This window comes from Geotrypetes seraphini, chromosome 6 (genome assembly GCF_902459505.1).
Source record: "Geotrypetes seraphini chromosome 6, aGeoSer1.1, whole genome shotgun sequence".
Classification (NCBI taxonomy): domain Eukaryota; kingdom Metazoa; phylum Chordata; class Amphibia; order Gymnophiona; family Dermophiidae; genus Geotrypetes; species Geotrypetes seraphini.
The window spans coordinates 50,000,701-50,022,214 of NC_047089.1; the positions used below are offsets into that span (position 1 = coordinate 50,000,701).

At 44.5% G+C, this 21,514-nt stretch overlaps 1 protein-coding gene across 3 annotated transcripts in view; it reads left to right on the top strand.

Annotated features, from left to right (window-relative positions):
• The window catches only part of USPL1 (ubiquitin specific peptidase like 1), a 173,773-nt gene that overhangs the window by 136,448 nt on the left and 15,811 nt on the right, over window positions 1-21,514 (top strand). For 2 of the 3 annotated variants that reach the window (XM_033949084.1, XM_033949086.1), the window contains 5 exons: window positions 2,656-2,769; window positions 8,604-8,663; window positions 10,782-10,911; window positions 16,655-16,780; window positions 20,746-20,900. In XM_033949084.1, coding sequence (XP_033804975.1) covers window positions 2,656-2,769; window positions 8,604-8,663; window positions 10,782-10,911; window positions 16,655-16,780; window positions 20,746-20,900 — 585 coding nt within the window. The remainder of the gene's footprint in view (window positions 1-2,655; window positions 2,770-8,603; window positions 8,664-10,781; window positions 10,912-16,654; window positions 16,781-20,745; window positions 20,901-21,514) is intronic. The other variant, XM_033949085.1, reaches the window with a different exon arrangement.

Below are 21,514 nucleotides of genomic sequence, written 5' to 3' on the forward strand. Positions count from 1 at the left end.
AGTCCTGCAATCAGCAGCAGCCCTATTGAATGGCTGCCTGTGACCTGCACCATGCCTTCCCTGTGAGACAACCCGCCTCATTCTTTTCTGATGTAACTTCCTGTTTTGTGAAGGGGAATGCTGCAGACCATAGGCAGTCTTTCAATAGGGCTGCCTGCCACTGACTGCATGGCTGAAGATTGCTTTGGAAAGTAAAGGGGGAGGAAGGGCAGGATTGGCGGTTAGGTCTGGGAGTGAAAGATGCCAGATCGTATGTGGGGGGGAGGAGGGAGAGAAAGGAAGGCTGGCAGGGCTGCATGTGATTAATTATTAGTGCAATTACATTTTTTAATCATGTTTAATAATTAACACATTAATTGCAATTAACATGTAGTCCTAATAGCAATGTAAACTAATTCCTGTTTCTTAAGCCCATTTCATTGATAAAATGTAGGCCTAAAACAGAGTAGCTCCATTTTTTTCCTCCTTATTAACGTTTCTCCTTATTAATGTGTGCATTATGAGAGAAATTTTTATTGATATTGTTTTTGGAGAGCTGCAGCTTCCAAGTAACACTATTGTAGAAAATGATGAAAACACATTATGCAAGTACACGGGCTACAATTGCTATAGCTCGGTGGTCTCAAACTCATGGCCCAGGGGCCACATGCGGCCTGCCAGGTACTATTTTGAGGACCTCGGTAATGTTTATCATAATCACAAAAGTAAAATAAAACAGTTTTCTTGATCATGTCTCTTAGCTATAAATTACATTATTATTAAGACTTAAGTAAAAGGAAAGATTTATAAACTATGAAGAGTTTTACCTCATGCAAAATTGTCATTTATTTAATAAGACATTAACTATTTTTTCTGAGGCCCTCCAAGTACCTACAAATCCAAAATGTGGCCCTGCAAAAGGTTTGAGTTTGAGATCACTGCTGTAGTTATGGAATCATTTACCTGGTTTAATACGACAGTGCAGTGCCAGATGGAATTTAAGAGAATGTTAAACTCAACTCTCTGCAAGGGCATTTATTTTGCCTGCTTGTATGTTATAAGATCTGGGGCAGAACATTTGTTCCCAAGTCAGTGTAATACAAAAGAAGCTCATAAAATTAGAGGTTGGCATTTAGCAGCTGTCAAGAACAATAACTTTTTCTTAGGCACTACACTAGAAATGAAAACTAAAGTTTCTTTTCATACACCAGAATGCATGGGTTATGGCCCTCACCCAACAGGTGGAAATGGAGATTTAAAAGCTGTGAGCCCTGCTTTTCTAAAAAGGTACCATGTGATAGGCATTCTATACAGCAGAGAACTGGTCTGATGAGGTTGCTCTTGGGCTCTAGTTGAGCCACAGCAGTCAGAGGGCTATCCAGAGTCTTGTAGGTGATGACCACATTTTGTGGTGGTGGAGGGGGGATAAATACCTGGAGGGGGTCCAGGACCTAGTGGACTTCAGAGGGTTTTACTTTTCCATCTCTTCCCCCATCCAAAAAAAGAATAGAAATCTGATTTTCCCCTATTCTTGATGAGACATGAAAAAAATAGTCAAAAGCAAGAAATAAGGTAGAAATTAGTTAGTTTTAAAAGGAGGGGGGAATGTCTAGAAGCCGAATGGCTACTTTTGAGTAAGGAGGCATGGGGGAGCTCCCAAGTTGCTCCATCCTTGCCTTCTCTCCCACAGGCTAAATTATGCTAGGGGCAGTGCCCCTGTATCGCTCCATGGTGCGTTTTCACCTGGAGTATTGCACTCAATTTTGGTCTCCTTATCTCAAGAAAGCTATAGCTGGGTGGGTGAGAGGGAGAAATGGATAGATAAGAGGATGATTTATAATGTAACATAGTAGATGATGGCAGATAAAGACCTGAACAGTCCATCCAGTCTGTCCAACAGTTATTTCATGATTTATTGACTCTCTTTGACACGAAAACACAAAATGGTTAACCACACAAAGCACACTGTATGCTTTTCAATATTCATTCCTACCAGAACACAGATCATGCAAATATGGGATCAAAAACTAAAAGTACTAATATATAGAAACAAACCCTAAGATGCAAGACTCTGCATGCAGTAAAACCCCAGAGGAAAAAAAACAAATGCATTTCCTCCTGAACCGACAGCAGATGTAAATCAATCACTAAATTAAAAAATAAAATCATTCCCCCCTACCGTTGTTGTCTCCTTCCCTCCATCCTGTGCCATGCCTTCTGGTCTGCCCCCCAAGTGTTATCTTCAGGCCGGCTCCCTCTTCCTCAGTGCTGCAGTGGCAATCTGTGGCACTCTGCTCAGCACCGTTCTAATGTTCCAAATTAGTTGAGTTTCCATCAAAACCATTTCCAGCCCATTCTAAATTGCCATATACGGGACACAGACTGTTCCAAGTCTGACCAGTACTAGCCTTAGTTTTTTAACTGCTGGAGTTACAATCTAAGCACTACTTGACACATCAAACACACAAACAACCATTCAAGTTTTGTTTTTTATACATTAATTTTCTAAATTGAGAGAGATTTTTAAAAACTCCGACAAGACAAAATTTGAGTTTTCTATCACATAAGACGTGACTGCTTTGTTGCCCTCTTACTACCCATCTAATTGTGGGTAACCTTGATTATCCTCCTTTTGTTGAAATAATATTTTGTAATGCAAAGTATCGTATTTTACAGCTGAAAATCTTATGGAAGTTTCTATTGAAAGACTTGATAAAGCAGAGATGTGTCTGAATAAAATCCGAAGAGCCGTTTTTGATCAGCTTCAGCCTCAACTTAATTGTGAATTAGGTAAGAGAGTTTGTTAGGCTATCAAGCTTTTGAAGATTTTGTTATTTCAATGTATCCTAGAAAAATAAACAAGCTGTTTTGACTTAAGGTTTGTTCACTGTGTCAAACTCTGGTAGCTCATTTTACAACCAAAGAGAATATGCCCTCACTGTGTCAAACTCTGGTAGCTCATTTTACAACCAAAGAGAATATGCCCAGAAGCAGGGGCGTTAAAAATTCCAGGGCCCCATATTATCAAGACATTTAAAAATTGGTGCCTGATGCTATTGCCATAGACCAGAGAAAAGATGCCATCACTGAAACCAACTCAGACTAGAGGACAGAGAATACGATCCAGCACTGTCCCCTACTGCTGTGTGCAGATGATCAATTGGTGGAGATAGTGGCCAGAGAGTGGGAGAGCAGGGATGAAAACAAATTTCTTAAAATTCAGAAGAAAATGCAAATAAGCGGGGAAGACTCACCAGATCTCAGGCAAGACAGATCTAAAGGGACACAAGAGGGAAGGAAATACTCGGAGGATACCATGCAGAAAGATAGCGGGGAAGACTCTCCAGATCTCAGGCATGAATATAAAATGTTAGGTGTGACATTGGGCAAGAGCGAACAAGAAAGGGACCTGGGAGTACTGATAGACAGGACCCTGAAGCTGTTGGCTCAATGCGCAGCGGCGGCAAAGAAAGCAAACAGGATGTTGGGCATGATAAAGAAGGGAATCATGAGTAGATCGGCGGATGTCACAATGCCGCTTTACAGAGCAATGGTCAGACCACACTTGGAGTACTGTATCCAACACTGGTCTCCCTACCTAAGGAAGGATATAACCCTGCTGGAGAGGGTGCAGAGGTGAGCCACAAAGCTAGTAAAGGGTATGGAGAATCTGAGCTACAAAGAACGCCTCAGAAAACTGGGATTGTTCACCCTCGAGAAGAAAAGACTGCGAGGGGATATGATAGAGACTTTTTAAAATACTAAAAGGATTCGACAAAATAGAGCAAGAAACATCGTTATTCACATTGTCAAATGTGACACGGACAAGAGGTCCGTGAAGGGCAACAGGCCCAGGACAGATGTCAGAAAGTTCTGTTTCACACAGTGAGTGGTGGACACTTGGAATGCTCTCCCGGAGGAGGTTGTGACGGAGACCACCATTCTGGGACTCAAGGGCAAGTTGGATGCACACCTTCTTTCAAATCACATTGAGGGATATGGGTTAACAAAGTCTTCATCAGGGAAAACCTAGCTTAGTCTCCGCGTGTGCGGGTCACCGGACTAGATGGACCTAAGGTCTGATCTGGTGAAGGCATTTCTTATGTTCTTATGTAAGACAGATCTAAAGGGACACATGGTGGGCCGAAGAAAGTACCTGGGATACTGTGCTACCGGGATACAAACTATACCGCAGAGACAGAATGGGTCACAAAGGTGAGGGCTTTGCCCTATATGTCAAAGAGGGAATCGAATCTACTGGAGAGAACACGCCTGAAAGTATGAATAAGTTAGTCTCTATGGGTTAAAATTCCGGGAGCCAATGGATTGGAAATGAAGATCGGCATCTACTATCAACCCCCAGGGCAGCCTGAAGAAATGGATGGAGAAATGATAGATGAGATCAAACACAACTGCAAAGGAGGCAACACAGTTATCATGGGTGATTTCAACTATCCAGGAATAGACTGTAATCTAGGCTCCTCCGGCTGCTGTAGGAAGACCAAGTTCCTGGATGCTGTAACATACATAGAAACATAGGCGATTGCTTCCTGGAACAACTTGTCAAGGAAAACACGAGAGGAAATGCAATTCTGGACTTAATTCTAAATGGACTACGAGGACCGGCACAAGATGTAGATGAGACGCTGGGAACCAGTGATCACAATATGATCCGCTTCGACATAGATGCAGGGGCGAAACTTCGATCCAGAACGACGGCCACGATACTGAACTTCCGAAAAGGAAATTACGAAGGTTGAGACTCATGGTGGGGGAAAAAGATCAAGAAGAGGATAAGCACTGTGAAAACACTAGAGCAGGCATGGTCCCTTTTTAAGGACACAGTCACTGAGGCACAAAATCTATATATACCGCGTATCAACAAGGGAGCCAAAAGAACAAAGAACCAGTGTGGCTCACAGTAGCGATGAAGGAAGCAATCAGAGACAAGAAGACTTCATTTAAGGAATGGAAAAGGTCAAAAACGGATGAAAACTGGAAAAAGCACAAACAGCATCAATGCAAGTGCCTTAAAGCGGTAAAAGGGGCCAAAAGAGACTACGAGAAAAAAAATAGCCAATGAGGCGAAAAACTTCAAGCCATTCTTTCGATACATTAAGGGGAAACGACCTGCAAAGGAAGTGGTGGGACTGTTGGATGATAATGGAATAAAGGGAGTGCTAAAGGAGGATAAAACCATCGCCGATAAACTGAACACATTTTTTGCGTCTGTATTTACCAAAGAGGACATACACAACATACCGGTACCCAACAGGCTATACGCTGGAGGCGAAGACGGGAAACTGACAAGGTTGATGGTCAGTCTAGAAGAAGTATGCAGGCAGATTGATAGGCTTAAGAGCGACAAATCCCCGGGACCAGATGGCATCCATCTAAGGGTCATTAAGGAACTGAAAGGGACTATAGCTGAACTGCTTTAATTAACAGCCAATCTGTTGATCAGATCGGGAAGGATTCCGGAAGACTGGAAGGTGGCGAATGTTATGCCGATCTTCAAAAAAGGTTCGAGGGGAGATCTGGGAAACTACAGACCGGTGAGTCTGACTTTGGTACCGGGAAAGATGGTAGAGGTGCTGATAAAGGACTGCATCATTGATCATCTTGACGGACACAATCTGATGAGGACCAGTCAGCATGGATTCAGCAAAGGACGATCTTGCTTGACGAACTTGCTGCACTTCTTCGAGGAGGTAAACAGGCAGATAGACAAGGGTGACCCGGTCGACATTGTATATGTGGATTTTCAGAAGGTGTTCGACAAGGTTCCACATGAACGACTACTTCGAAAAATTGAGAGCCATGGAATAGAGAGTGAAATACTCATGTGGATTAAAAACTGACTAGCAGATAGGAAACAGAGTGGGAGTAAATGGACAATACTCAGACTGGAAGAACGTCACCAGTGGGGTGCCGCAGGGCTTGGTACTTGGATCCGTGCTCTTCAACATATTCATAAACGATCTGGACATAGGTACGACGAGTGAGGTGATTAAATTTGCAGACGATACAAAGTTATTCAGAGTAGTGAAGACACAGGGGGATTGTGAAGACCTGCAACACGACATAACCACGCTCGAGAAATGGGCAGCGACATGGCAAATGAGGTTCAACGTGGATAAGTGTAAGGTAATGCCTGTCGGTATCAAAAATCCGGGGCGGTACTTGGAGAGACCCCCCAGGAAAGGGACCTGGGAGTAACTGGTCAACAAGTCAATGAAGATGTCTGTGCAATGCGTGGCAGCGGCGAAAAGGGCAAACAGAATGCTAGGAATGATTAAGAAGGGGATCATGAACAGATCGGAGAAGGTTATCATGCCGCTGTACCAGGCTATGGTACGCCCTCACCTGGAATACTGCATCCAGCACTGGTCGCCGTAGATGAAGAAGGAAACGGTACTATTCGAAAGGGTCCAGAGAAGAGCAACTAAAATGGTTAAGGGGTTGGAGGAGTTGCCGTACAGTGAGAGATTAGGGAAGCTGGACCTGTTTTCCCTTAAAAAGAGGAGAATGAGAGGAGACGTGATCGAAACATTCAAGATAATGAAGGGAATAGACTTAGTAGATAAAGACAGGTTGTTCACCCTCTCCAAGGTAGAGAGAACAAGAGGGCACTCTCTGAAGTTAAAAGAGGATAGTTTCTGTACGAACGTAAGGAAGTTCTTCTTCACCCAGAGAGTGGTGGAGAACTGGAATGCTCTGGGGATTCAAGACAAGGTTGGACAAGATCCTGCTGAACCAGAACGAACGCAGGTAGGGACGGTCTCGGTTAGGGTACAGGTCTTTGACCTGGGGGCTGCCGCTTGAGCGGACTGCTGGGCGCGATGGTCCATTGGTCTGACCCAGCAGTGACAATTCTTATGTTCTTATGTAAGAGCCAGCCTTCCTATATAATAATTTAAAAATATGTTCCAAGTTGTCCCACAAGGCCAGTCCAGACACTTGGATTTGTGTCATCCTATTAGCGGATGAAGCTTGAAAAAAAGCACATTTTACTTACCATAACAAGTGTTATCCGGGGACAACAGGCGTATATTCTCACATGTGGGTGAAGTCATCCATGGAGCCCGGTATGGACATTGCTAAAAGTGTACTGTCACTTTAAACTTCTTAAGAAGCTTCAAGACTGTCCACACTGCGCACACGTGAGTACCTTCCCGCCTGACATCGGCTTGCAGTTCCTCAGTTCCATAAGCAAGCTAAGAAGCCAACCAGGGGAGGTGGGAGGGATGTGAGAATATCTGCATGCTGTCTGCAAATAATACCAGTTTGCTAAGCGATGTACAACAGGGGTATATTCTCACATGTGGGACTCCCTAGCTTATTGAACAGGATGGTGGGAAAGCTGGCCATTAGGAAAAAAAATAAATTCTGTAAAATTGCTAGGTTGAAATGACCATCTTGTCTGGAATAGGATTCTGGACAGTAGTGAAATGTATATGTGTGAATTGAGGATCAAGTAGCTGCTTTGCAAATATCTTCAATGGGAGTGGAGTGCAAAAAATCCACTGATGCTGCCATAACTCAGATCTTGTGTGCTGTAACATGACCCTCGAGCTGCAGCCCAGCCTAAGCATAGCAAAAGGATATGCAGGTCGCTAACCATGTGGAAATAGTTCATTTGGTGACAGGTAGACCAACCTGTTAGGATCAAAAGAGATGAACATAGCATATAGTTCTCTGTATGCTGTAAGCTAAGGCATGTTTACAATCCAATGTATGAACAGCAGTTTCTCCAGGATGAGAATGTGGCTTTGGAAAGAACACAGGTAGAACATTGGATTGATTTAGGTGAAATTCCGTAACAACTTTGGGAAGGAATTTAGGATGAGTTCTAAGAGCCACTTTATCGTGTTGAAATACTGTAAATGGTGGGTCACAAACCAACGCTTGTAGTTCACTCACTTGATGAGCAAAAGTGACAAAGATTAAGAAGACCGCTTTCCAAGTGAGAAACTTAAAATGAGTAGTTGCCAATGGTTCAAATGGTGCTTCATCAGACTGGTGAGGACTACATTGAGATCCCAGCACTGTGAGAGTGTGGAAGGCTGCTGGATGCGCTTGATTACAAAAAGGTACCGGTGGGGGGGCATATTCGCTCCATACGATTAACCCTTATTTCCACCCACTTTTTTGGGGGGGGAAAGTGTGTCTTATGGAGCAAAAAATACAGTAATTATCTCCTTTTCTATGAATGTATCTGTTTACAACAAGGTATTCTGACAGATTAATGGTCTCACTCATACTTAGGAACTACTTTGCTACATACCAGACCAGTGCAGAACATGTGGGAAGGATGATAAGAAAGAAAAATGTGTATCTTACATGCTAATTTTCTTTCCTTTAGTACCACTGAACCAGTCCAGAAACCTATCCTAGAATATATTCTTTTCTTTTTTCCAGAGAGATTTTTCTGCCAGCTTCAATTTTAGTCAACAGACTAGCTTCTGAAATCACTTATTGGTGAATCTTTGCCTTGCTACATAATAAAGCACAAGGCAACTACATTCCTTTCTCAGTCGAAATACTGAACTTCTGTGCTTGTATGGTGCCCTTATAGGGGAGTTACAAAGAGCTACTTTGTTTCTCTGTCTCTTTTTTACTAGTTGGATACAACTCACAGATTCTGGACTGTCTGGTGGGACTAAAGGAAAGAAAACTAGCAGGCAAGATATTTTTCTATTTTCCATAGAACTATTAAATCATAAAGAGTGATTAGCTTGGGAGCTTTATGTGTATTAAGTAATTTTATGTAATCTACTTAGGTTTATTAGATGGAAATGCTTAATATCAACTGTAATAAAAATATGTTAGAATACTTGAGCTGTTATCATCTACCCTGGGATCTTCTTGGAGGGAGGTAACATAAATTTGTAAAAATAATACAATGCAAGAGGTGGAAAGGAGGCTTCAACATGGATTTCCTTTTCGTTTGGCGGGGGCAAAACTTTGGTATTTAGGGATACAGATTACTAGGGATTTGGCCCAATTTTATCAGGCTAATTATGGTCCTTTGGTGGCTTTAGTGTACAGAGATCTCCAGTTGTGGGTTGTGGTTGTCGTGGGGTCGTGGTGTTGAAAATGAAAATTCTCCCCAGGCTGTTGTTTTTATTTCAAATGCTTCCTATTCCAATTCGCTGGGGGACGTAAGGCTTCTCGGTTGACAAAAAGAGTTAAATGGGCCCCTAGAGAACAAGGTGGGAGGGCTGTACTGAATCTTCTCTGGTATTACCAGGCGGCTCAACTCAGATTTATTTTGGATTGGTCTTTGAAAGGGAATAATCTGGAAGTGCAGATGGAACAATTTTGGTTTGGGCAGCAGCCTTTGCGGGACTGGATGTGGGGGTCCTTGTCTACAGGGGCTAGGTTGCGGGGGGATGGGGAATCCCTTTCTTAAATATCTTATCATATTGTGGGGTACATTGAGGAGGCAGTGGGGATGGGGGGTGGAGACATTGACTTTGGCTGCTATACAAAGAGAGCCCACCTTTGCAGTGGGTAGTACTTCAGGGGGTATTTGCTCGGTGAGAGAAGTTATGTATTTCGGATGTACTCCAGGGCCATGAGATAATCCCTTTTGCTACCTTGAAGAGGTGAAATTCTTCGCCACCTGGGGATTTTTTCCAATATTTACAACTTCGCCATTATATACAGGCCCAGGGGTGGTTGGCAGATTCCCAGGGGGGTAGGGAACATGTGGAGAATTTTTGGTTATTGTTGGGCAGGGTATCCCATCCCATTTCAGTTTTGTATTATTTTCTTCGGGCCTGGACTAAACCCATTTAAATGGGAAGCAGATCTAGGGTCTCCTCTGACCAAGGGGCATAATTTGTTCTGAAATACAAAAGGCATCTGTGTGTGTGTTGGTTCAGGAAAATGCATACAAGATTGTATCTTGCTGGTACTATACCGCTGACCATCTCCATGTTATGTTTCCTACTGTACCTAATGTCTGTTGGAGATGTGGGGGAGTAGGGGGTACCTTTTTTCATGTATGGTGGACTTGTGCTAGAGTTGGACCATATTGGGCTATGAGTACTGGATACTTGACTGACTGGTTGGGGGAGATGGTACAACTTACACCTCAGACTTGTTTATTGGGACTTATAAATTTGAGAGATGTATGGTGGCGCAGAAAATTACTGTGTATAGGGTTGTCTGCAGCCAAATGTTTGCTGGCTTCTTATTGGAAAAGGAGAACAGTACCCTCTGAAGGGGAATGGAGGGACTGGGTGGGTTATTTACTTCATATGGAATGTGTAACAGCTAAACAACATGGTTATTTTGATGTACATGAACGGGATTGGCTTTGCTCTTTGGAAAACTTAAGGGTTGATTTTTAGTGGATTTTTGGGTGGGTTTGGGGATGGAGGGAGTTGTAGACAGTATATTCTTGGGTAGGGAGATTGGTTGGGTCTTTGGATGTTCATAAGGAGGAGGGGGATGGGAGGCTGGAGGAGTTCTGTGGAGTACTATGTTCAGTATTGTTTTCTTTACTTGTGCAGTATGAGTAGGGCTGACCCATGTAGGGTATATGCGCTGGGTTCTGTATAGTAGATTGGACCTTGTGGGTTGTCTTTGTTTATTGAATGATGGTCCTGTATATACTGCTTTGCTGTTAGTTTTATTTCAATAAAAATTTATTGATACAAAAAAGTAATACAATGCATTCAATTTCTCAAACACTAGAAATAGTGCTTTTACTATGAGAGTATTTGCCAGGTAACTCTGGTTGACATTTTCTGTTTCTAATTTAGTGGTTCCATATTATGTTTTTCTCCAAGGAAAGCACGAAAGCCCTGTATTTGCATTTCCACTGCTTCTGAAGAAGGACCCTTGGTTAGAAAAGCTATTCCTCCATTCTTTCTGTTGGAATTTTGAATGTGCACTCTGTGGATATAAATACCAGCAGAGGTGAGTGGGGCTTCTTTCTTAATGGGGGAATGGAAAAGAGCTATCTGCCTTTCAATTTGTAGTCTTCATAGTTAGGTAAGACCTTTATCATTCTTATTCATTGTGTTTTTGACAGGGGTCTCTTGATCCTGAGATGCTATTTCACTTCTCCTGTGTACCCCCACAAGCTTAGTGTTACTGTGATATTTTTCCATGTGAGGGCCACAATGTGAATTCCTTGCAGAACCTGGTCCCTTTGCATCATGGTACTGGCTATCAACTATTGTCAATTTTTAGTTTAAGGATAATAAGTAGTTCTAGCCCAAGAAACAAAATTTTTACCATGAACACTAAACCTGAGTTGTCTGTACCTAGAACTCTTGCCGGTCTTGTTGGGTTCAGTTTGGAAGGTAAAAAGAGTGTGTGTCTAGGAGTATATGTTTGTTTTGCTATGTAATTGTAATCAAGACCACTTAGTTTTCAGTAGCACTTGAGGAAACTCTTTTCCTTTAATCTTGTCAGACCAGTCCAGACAAATGGGTTGTGTCCATCTACCAGTGGATGAAGACAGAATGAAAATAGTTTATTTGCTTCTGAAGGGTATCATGTAGCACAGAATATTCAGTATTTTGAATAGCCAAGCAATGGTACTCAAAATCCACCTGATGGCCGATATTGAAACTTTGAGGCTAAATATCTCAAGTCATATATAGTACAGCATATATTCTACTGGCATGAAGATATTTCACTGAGTCAGGAGACATATGGCATATAATAGATTAGGAAAACTTATAAGTAGAATTGTTGATATCAAAAAATATAGTTTGTAACCAAAATAAAATTAATGAACTAGGAAGGGATTACAGACTGGTCTGATAAAACTAAAGGAAAGAAGGTTTTCAGGTAAGACATAACTTTTTCTTTCATAGCATCTTATCAGACCAGTCCCAACAAATGGAATGAGTAAAGCCGTACCCCCAACATAGGATGGGACTAAAAGTTTGAAACGCTCAAAAAAAGATTTTGCAAATAAATGCATCATTAATCTCCCCAGTCAGAAAAATCAAAATAACTGACAGAGAGAGAGAAACTGGAATCTGAGATCCTTTCCAGCAGAATCAAGATCAGTCAGAAGGACTGAAAAGACAAAAGGTATGGAAGAGGAGAAGGAAGCAAGTCCCATGATAAGTAGGAATGATAGAAAGAAGCATTGATAGAACATGGAAGAATGCAAAAAATGAGAAACAAACCAGATTTTTCTTGAATGGGTCTTTGAAGGCAACAGCCTAAAACCAAAGCATATCTATGAAGGGAATATTGTAACTACTATAGAAATCCTAGAAAAGGGAATATAAGAAGAAAGCTATTAGGACCTGAAAAACAACTGTCCACATCTGTGCCAACCAGGAAAATACAGAAGCAAATTGAAGAATCACTCTTCGTTGAGAGTAAAGGAAAACCAATGGAGTCTAAATAGAATAATTATTGACCTGGTGCCAAAGAATGCCCTATTCTGTTACATAAACATAGGAGCCTGTACTCTAGGTGAATATCCTCTGGTCGCAAACTGTTTTCAGAAGAATGTCAATCTTATCTTTCAGCTCCTTGTAGCTTTACTGCCGAATATCCCACAAGGAGTACCAGGTACGGTCCACGGTAGGTATCCGAAAGTGCTGTGCATGGTCTGGATACCTTCACATACATATAATCCCCAGGTTGCAGGCGGTTATAGTTGGGAGGCTCACCTGCCGTTAGCCAGAAGTCTTTTCACCTGGAAAGGAAAAAAAAAGAAGAAAGAGCTTTGTGCAAGGACTGACAATAGTCAGGAGGTTGCTGCGCAGTTGAACAGAGTCTGGGAGAGATCCTAGTAATTCAGAGGTCACTAATGGTTGACCAGTTATTATTTCATAAGGAGTTAGACCTCTTCTAGTCCGTTGGGAGAGTTACGGAGCACCATGAGGGCAAAGGACATGTAGCTGCTGTTTTATCAATTATTTCACTCTCCACTTCGCCAGAGATTCGAGGGTGGTACGGGGCTTGCAGCTGCCGCTTAAGCCCAAATTGTTGCTCCAACCCCTCCCTGGGCTGAGGTAATTACCAGAGGGATTCTCTAAGTTGGAAAGAAATGACCCATCAATTTTGTAATAGTTATGAGGGTAGTGCAATTGGTAGTGGGGTAGGCCTTAATCCACCCAGAAAATCTGTAAACAGCAACAAGAAAATACTTGAGCACCTCCCCCCCCCCTCTGGCAATAGGCTGGCTTGACATGTATGTACATAAAATGTCCCCATGGTTTTGGAAGGTGTGCTTCTGGCTTGCAAAGTTGGCCCTTTTCCCAGCCATCCAACACTGGTGACATGTATGCACCACAAATGCCAAACCAGAGAAAGCATTCTGATGTGTACCTGAATGCAAATAAACAGCAAGTGGATAAAGCAATTTATCAGGACAAATAACCAATTCATCCTTTTCCCATAATCCTTCTGCTGTAGGAGCCACTCCCCATCCAGCCCAGACAGTGCACTGGTGGGGGGCAGCCGAAGTGAAATGTTATTTTGTTCCAGCGCAGCCATTTCCGGGGGCATCTTGTGGGGCATAAAGGTAACAAATAAATTGGAGTTAGTTCACCAAGGGCTGCTGCCTTAGCAGTTTGATCTGCAAACTGGTTCCCCCTACTGATTGGATCCAGCCCTCTAGTATGAGCTGCACACTTTAACACAGCAACCCGGGCTGGGTGCTTAATAGCCTCCAGTAGTCTGAACACATTCAGCATGCTTGGTGGGCCTATTGGAGGAGGACACCACAAATAAAATCCTAAACAAATCCCAAAGCATAAGCAGTATCTGTGTAAATGTTTATATTTTTAATCTGTCCCAATTCACAAGCTCTGATCATATCAAACAATTCATACAAATGAAACCTTAGAGTATATTCAGATAATGACAAGCAAGGAGCTCTAGTCAGCGCATCTTTAAGTTCAGTAAAGGCTGACAATTGTTCTTTAGTTGGGGTTTGCAATTCCCCTTCAGTGTCTTTTAACATTGCATAGAGTGGTTCTGCTATTTGTGTGAAGTTAGGAACCCATAGCCTACAAAAAACAGTTAACACCAAGAACCTGCGTAAAGTAATTATTTCAGGAATTATTTCTTCCCTTCCTTAGTCAGGCACACTTCCAGTAAGATGACATTCTTTACAATACTCTAGCTTACTCTTATTCACCTTAAGTCATATTTGGTGCAAGTACAATAACAATTCTTTTGTAGCATGTTTACAAGCATCCAAGTTATCCGTACATAACAATAAATCATCTACATATTGTACCAGGGTGGATGGTGCCCACGGGTTAGATCCTTGCAAGGCAGTTCTCAAGGCCTGACAAAAATATTCAGTGGATTCTTAAGTACCCCTGGAAAAGAGTTTGCCAGGTGTACTGATGCCCCTCAAAGGAGAAGGCAAAAAATTTCTTCGAGTTGGGTGTAAAGCCACTGAAAAGGCAGAGCTTAAATCTATTTCAGAAAAGTAGGCTGAGGTGGACGGAGCCAAAGTCCAGATCTAGTACCACTGGAAAGTTCGGCAGCACTATCTAGTTCAGTGCTCTCAGGTCCTGCACAAAACGATAAGTCACATTGTCAGATTTAAGGACCGACAGGAAAGGCATATTGCATGGTGATGAAGTGCCATACACTACCCCCTGCTTAATAAGATCCTGCAGCACTGGTCTTGTGCCTGCGATGGCTTCAGGCTTGAGAAGATACTGTTTGATTTGGGGCAGTGATAATTCTGGATCTACCATAAGCTTGCCAGGTGGTACCATAAGAACCCTCAATATTTGTTCCACGTACTGCCCACAGGTCTGTTAGGATGTCTCTTAATTCATCCTCTTCTCTCTCTGTAAGCTATAGCAAATATATGGAACACTATAAAGCCCCTTGATTCCAGCTAAGGTTAGCCTTAGTAATATTGAGAAGGTTGATTGGTAGTTGTGAACTAATCAGGAAGGGGAGGTGGTATATTTGCTCTTACAGGTTTATAGTTAGTGGTGGTGATTGAAAATGGAGAACTTCTGATCCTTCTATTCCCTAACATTGAATCACCGGAGCTGCCCCTCATTCCTAAAATAAGTATGATCTCTCCCTCGAGAGAATTGTAATAGGAGCGGTGAATGGCCTTGTCCCTGTGGCAACCACTATTTTTCTATTCCTGTTTCGTAACCGCGGGTAACAGCCATCGTGTCATTCTCTAGTGTTTACCTACAGCTTACCACCTCTTTCTTTCACCCCCTCCAGTATTTCACTGACTCAATCCTCTTCCCCCCCCCATCCAGCATGTGCCTCTCTTTTTATTTATCCCCTCCTTCCATCATGTGCCCTGCCATCTAGCATCTTCTCCTCTCTCTGTCCACTTCCATTCAGTGTCTGCTCCCCTCTTTCTCTCCTCCCCACTACCTTCCTGCATCTGCTACCCTCTCTCTCTCTCTCCTCCCCACTTCTATCCAGCATCTGCTCCCTTCTGTCCCATCCCCTCTTCCATCAACATCTGCCCCTTGTCTCTCCCTACCCCCCCCCCACTTCCATCAGCATCTGTCCCGTTCCTTTCCCTCCAACCCAATTCCCTCCAGCATCCTTCTCCCTTATGTATCTCTCCTGAGACCTTGCTGTACCTCCCCGGCTGCCAGCTCTGCTCCGGAACAAAAGAATTGCCACTGCTGGGTCAGACCTGTGGTCCATCGTGCCCAGCAGCCGCTCAAGTGGCGGCCATCTGTGCAGAGGTGCAGCAAGGTCCCGCGATGACTGCAGCTTCTGGTCCGCTCCCTCCGATGTCACTTACTTGTTCCGGAGCAGAGCCGGCAGTGACAGTCATCGCGGAACCTTGTTGCACCTCTGTGCGGCTGCCGGTCTACCCCCTCCGAAGTCACTTGTTCCAGAACAGAGTCAGCAGCTGTGGGGAGGAGCAGCAAGGTCCCGCGATGACTGCGGCTGCCGGCTCTGCTCCGGAACAAGTAAGTGATGTCGGAGAGGGTGGACCGGCAGCCGTGTGGAGGTGCAGCAAGGTCCTGTGCTAACTGAATTTAAAGTTTATTGCCGCTGCTACTGTTTCGGGAAAGCAGCAGCAGCAACAGAGTAGGGCGAGAGATTCTGGACACTGTGCCTGCTGTGCACCCCCTTAGGGTTTGCCCCCGGGCGGACCGCCCCTCCTGCCCTTAATACGCCACTGGTCTGTATGCCTACTTTTCACAGACATATTCCTCCTAAAGAGTTTAATAAGATCCTACCTGAGAAAGTAAAAATGCTGCTCTATAAACACTCCTTTCAAAATTACTTCAGAGTGGAAATAAATGGTGCAATCATTGTGTTGCTGATCTAGAAGCCAATTATATCCAGAAGGAAACAGTTATTAGGCTTCAAGTGTATCCATAGTGCCCCATATTTAGTATGTGTGTTTCATGGTGTCATTAAATCTCTACTGTGTAGCAAACACCTATGTTTATTAGCATCTTCCTCCTCCATTCTGAGCAGTAGTTCAGTCAACTGCAGGTTTGATTTTGTTTATCTAAATCAATGTGAAACACTTGATTTTTAAAACAATAAAAGGAGATAGCAAGAGATGTTTAGTTCCATACATATTTATTTTAAATTTATAATAGAATGGAAAAGAGCTTATGAAGCTGAAATTTTTATTTTATATTTGTCCCTGCAAAGAATGCGTAAGTTTGCTCATTTTGACCAGAGGGCATTAATTGTAGTTTTATTCTAATTTATCCAGATACACAAAGACCCTAACAACCTTTACGGCTGTAGTCCCTGAATGGCACCCTCTTAATGGCACTCATATGGCCCCTTGTAATAACTGCCAAGATAAGATGCAAAGAAGAAAAATGATTTTAGAAAGGTAAGCTGCTCAACAGCACCCTTTTTTGTTTTAACACCTTTTTTGGCATCTCAAAGATTAATCAGTTTATTATGGCTATTGAGAACAAGATTTGTTATACTACTGCAAACACCGTGAATACTACACTTCTGAAAGTTTAGGTGACTAATTCATGTTGACACTGCACATGTACTTCACATGTACTATAATGTGAAAGGTATAGTGTGCAATCAAGGTATGTTCTTATGTTCTTATTTGGGGTTCTTGCTCCCTTACAAAAAAAAAGAAAAATTGGGGAGTGGTAGAATTCATCAAGCAACATTAGGGCCTTAACATAAACACATGTTGAATGCTAAGAAACCCTTAGGTATAAAATTGGCTTCTTAACATTTAGCTTGCATTAATTCTCTTAATGCATATTCTGTTGCAAAGATATAGGATTCTGTACTATATAGCTCTTGCTCCCATTAGTCGTGAAACTGCAAAAGAGTATCACTCAAAAATCTGAACTCCTCCCCTTCTGCAGTGGAGAACAGCTCTCTCCTCAGTTTTTCCTTCCGCAAGTGAACTCGGGTGGTGTTTTCTGATCAGCTCTGCTTTTTCTTTCTAATTATTGAGTATTTTTTTTTTCTGTCTGGTGCTCAGAGGTCCCTTTCTTAGGCTTACTCCTCCGGGAAAAGGATACAGTCCCACGTAAGCAGACTTGCTAACAGGCCAATCTCATACTGAGTACCTGTGGAGCCAGCTTGCTTTGTGTCCCTTCAGGAGCTTGGGGTCTATTCCCCTGGGATCTTACTCGCCTGCTATGTAATAACCCTCTAGGTATCAGGGAGCTGGTTACAAATTTTCTCCCCTGATGTGTCCCGTGGATTTTGGAGGGGTTGGAGTCTTTGTTTGGGTTCACCCATCCGGAAGCTCAAAGATTTCCAGCGTTGGACTTATTCCTGTCACTTTCCCAGGCAGAAATCCTTTCTATAAAGACAGGCTACTGCAAGCTGACAGGCTCCAGAGGTCACAGTGAGTACTTCCGTCATTTCCTATGGAGAAAATTGAGGGAGTCTGAAAAAAAAAAAAAATTTGACGGTTTCTGGGGTTAGAAAACCCCTCCGGGATAGTATTTTCAGAAGTGCTCCCTTTATCCCAGGACAAGCAGGCAGCATATTCTCAAATTTGAGTGACATCATCTACGGAGCACCAGTATGGACAGCTTCAAAAGTGTATCGCCACTGTAAGTGTTTAGAAACTTTGCACGCATATGAAAGTACCTTCCTGTCCGACCTAGGCTCGCGGTACCTCAGTTCTTCATTTTCCGCTGAGCAAAGAAGTCATGTTTTTCTGAACTCTGTTCAGTCCTTTTTTTGTCTTCCCGCTTCGCGTATTTTTTCTTCTTATATATTTTCCTTTTATCTTCTGTCAGTTACCCCCCCCCCCTGAAAAGTAAGGTTTTCTTTCTTGCATTTCCTCGTGAACTTCGCCATTCGTGGGTTCGGTTTTTTCCTGCAGCAATTGAGTTGAATCTTGCTAAAGCGGGCTTACCGTCTATGTCGAGGCCTTTTAACGGGTTTTAAAAAGTACTGCAGGTGTCAAAGGCCTATTTCTCTCACCGACCCGCTCGCAGTACCTCAGTTCTGTAAGCAATCTAAGATTTTGCGATTCAGGAAGCCGCTGAGCGCCAAAACGCGCTCCTGCTCGGTACCACTCAGCGGTTGAACACGGAACTTGTGGCAGCGACTGACCAGGTTAGCAGTGGGGCAGGAGCCTGGAAAGCTCGCTCCTGCCCGCTACACCTCTGGACCACCAGGGATTCCAGCAGCAGAGATATGATGGGCAGGGAGGGGGGACAGGATGCAGAGCCTGCCAGCCCAGTGGAGGCCTGCAAAAGTCTGGGAGGAAATTGGGTGAGCGCTGGCCCGAATATAAACTGGGACCCCCATTTAATCCTGGTTTATATTTGAATATACCGTATATTCACGCAAATAACGCGCACCCGTATAAAACGCGCACACGGGTATAGCGCGCAGAAATCACGATGATATGCACAAAAACTTTGGTATACCGCGCTCACGGGTATACCGCGCATGCTGCCCGACGCTCCTTTCGCCCGCCCTGACTTTCCGTGCGCTGTCCCGACTCTCCGTTCACCCCCCCTGACTTCCGTGCACTGTCCCCCCTTGAAGGTCTGTCCCCATCCTGAAAGCCTGATGCCCCCCCCCCCGACGTCCGATACATCCCTCCCCCCGAAGGACCGCCGACTCCCCAACAATATCGGGCCAGGAGGGAGCCCAAATCCTCCTGGCCACGGCGACCCCCTAACCCCACCCCGCACTACATTACGGGCAGGAGGGATCCCAGGCCCTCCTGCCCTCGACGCAAACCCCCCTCCCCCCAACGACCGCCCCCCCCAAGAACCTCCGACCGCCCCACCAGCCGACCCGCGACCCCCCTGGCGACCCCCACGACCCCCCTTCCCCGTACCTTTGGTAGTTGGGCCAGAAGGGAGCCCAAACCCTCCTGGCCAAGGCGACCCCCTAACCCCACCCCGCACTACATTACGGGCAGGAGGGATCCCAGGCCCTCCTGCCCTCGACGCAAACCCCCCTCCCCCCCAATGACCGCCCCCCCCAAGAACCTCCGACCGCCCCCCTAGCCGACCCGCGACCCCCCTGGCGACCCCCACGACCCCCCCACCCCACTTCCCCGTACCTTTGGTAGTTGGCCGGACAGACGGGAGCCAAACCCGCCTGTCCGGCAGGCAGCCAACGAAGGAATGAGGCCGGATTGGCCCATCCATCCTAAAGCTCCGCCTACTGGTGGGGCCTAAGGCGCGTGGGCCAATCAGAATAGGCCCTGGAGCCTTAGGTCCCACCTGGGGGCGCGGCCTGAGGCACATGGTCGGGTTGGGCCCATGTGCCTCAGGCCGCGCCCCCAGGTGGGACCTAAGGCTCCAGGGCCTATTCTGATTGGCCCACGCGCCTTAGGCCCCACCAGTAGGCGGAGCTTTAGGATGGATGGGCCAATCCGGCCTCATTCCTTCGTTTGCTGCCTGCCGGACAGGCGGGTTTGGCTCCCGTCTGTCCGGCCAACTACCAAAGGTACGGGGAAGGGGGGTGGGAGGGTCGAGGGGGTCGCCAGGGGGATCGCGGGTAGGCTGGATGGCGGTCGGAGGTTCTTGGGGGGGGCGGTCGTTGGAGGGAGGGGGGTTTGCGTCGAGGGAAGGAGGGCCTGGGATCCCTCCTGCCCGTAATGTAGTGCGGGGTGGGGTTAGGGGGTTGCCGTGGCCAGGAGGGTTTGGGCTCCCTTCTGGCCCGATATTGTCAGGAAGTCGGCGGTCCTTCGGGGTGGGGGTGCGAGTGGTCCTGCCGGGGGGGGGATGTATCGGACGTCGGGGAGTCGGCCGGGCAAGAGGGCTTGGGCTCCCTCTTGCTCCGATCGTGGATGCGGGTGCGGGTGGGAGCGCGTGCGAGCCGTCGTTCAGGGTGGGGGTGCGAGCGGTCCTGCTGGGGGGGTGAATCGGGCGTCGGGCGGGGTGGGAACTATGTTTTAAAACTTTTGTATACCGCGCTCACGCATATAACGCGCGAGGGGTATGCGCGGTAGGTAAAAACGCGTATAACGCGCGCGTTATATGCGTGAAAATACGGTATATGGTAAATTTACTGCTTACTAGCTTCATTGCATGCCTCCAATCCTTGTATTTTTAGAAAGAGTAAACGAGCAATTCCATTCCACTCAGTATTTTATTGACCTTTTTACATATCTCCCTTCAGCCACCTCTTCTCCAGTCTGAAGAGCCCTAGTCTTCTTTAGTCTTCTCTCATAGGGAAGCCATTCCATACCCTTTATCATTTTCATCATTCTTTTCTGTACTTTTTCTTTTGATGTTAGGCATACTATAGGAAAAGAAATGACTGTCTCTTTGCCTCTAGATGCTACAATAGTTCTCCGCATTAATTAACAAACTAAATATATTTTGTGTTTTCTTTTAGCATATCCTCTATATTTATGCTACACTTTGTGGAAGGCCTTCCAGACAATCATCTTAAGGCTTATTCATTTCAATTTGAAGGTGACTGTTATGAGATAAGAACTATAATTCAGTACCGAGCAAACCACTTTGTTACCTGGATTTTAAATGGTGATGGTAAGTATTTGTCACATATCACAAGCTAAAGAAATTCAGCATGATCCTAATAATGAACTTGCAACCTGTGAAAGCAAAGCACAATAATTCATGAATTTTCTAGAATAATTTTAGCTATTGAGGAGGCTAGTAGTGACTACTGCATTAAAAAAAATGCATTCTGAGAATTATAAGCAAATACTTTGATATTAATATGTGACATAAAACATAAACCAGCTATTTCCTTTTCAGGTCCCCCAATGCGTTTATTCTTTGAATGGTATAACCGTTGAGGAGGAATACTGATCAACAGTGTATCAAAAATAAAGGAAATTGAACTTGAATTGAATTGATTATTTAATGAATAAAGGGGAAAGGGATTGGGACTTGTATACCGCTCTTTTGTAGTATTACAATCACATTCAAAGAGGTTTATATAGAAACGATGGGTTGAGGGAGAGGCTGGGATAGAGGAACAGCGGCTATGCTCTCGAGAAGCACGTCAAAAAGACTGAGCAGGCTTCTGTGGAGCTGCGGCCTGGGTTTTTTGAGGACGCTGCTGTTTCTGTTTCTTCTGCTGTGATCTAGTAGGAGCAGCAGGTTTGGAAGAAAACACCTCTGATAGGAAGAGAAAG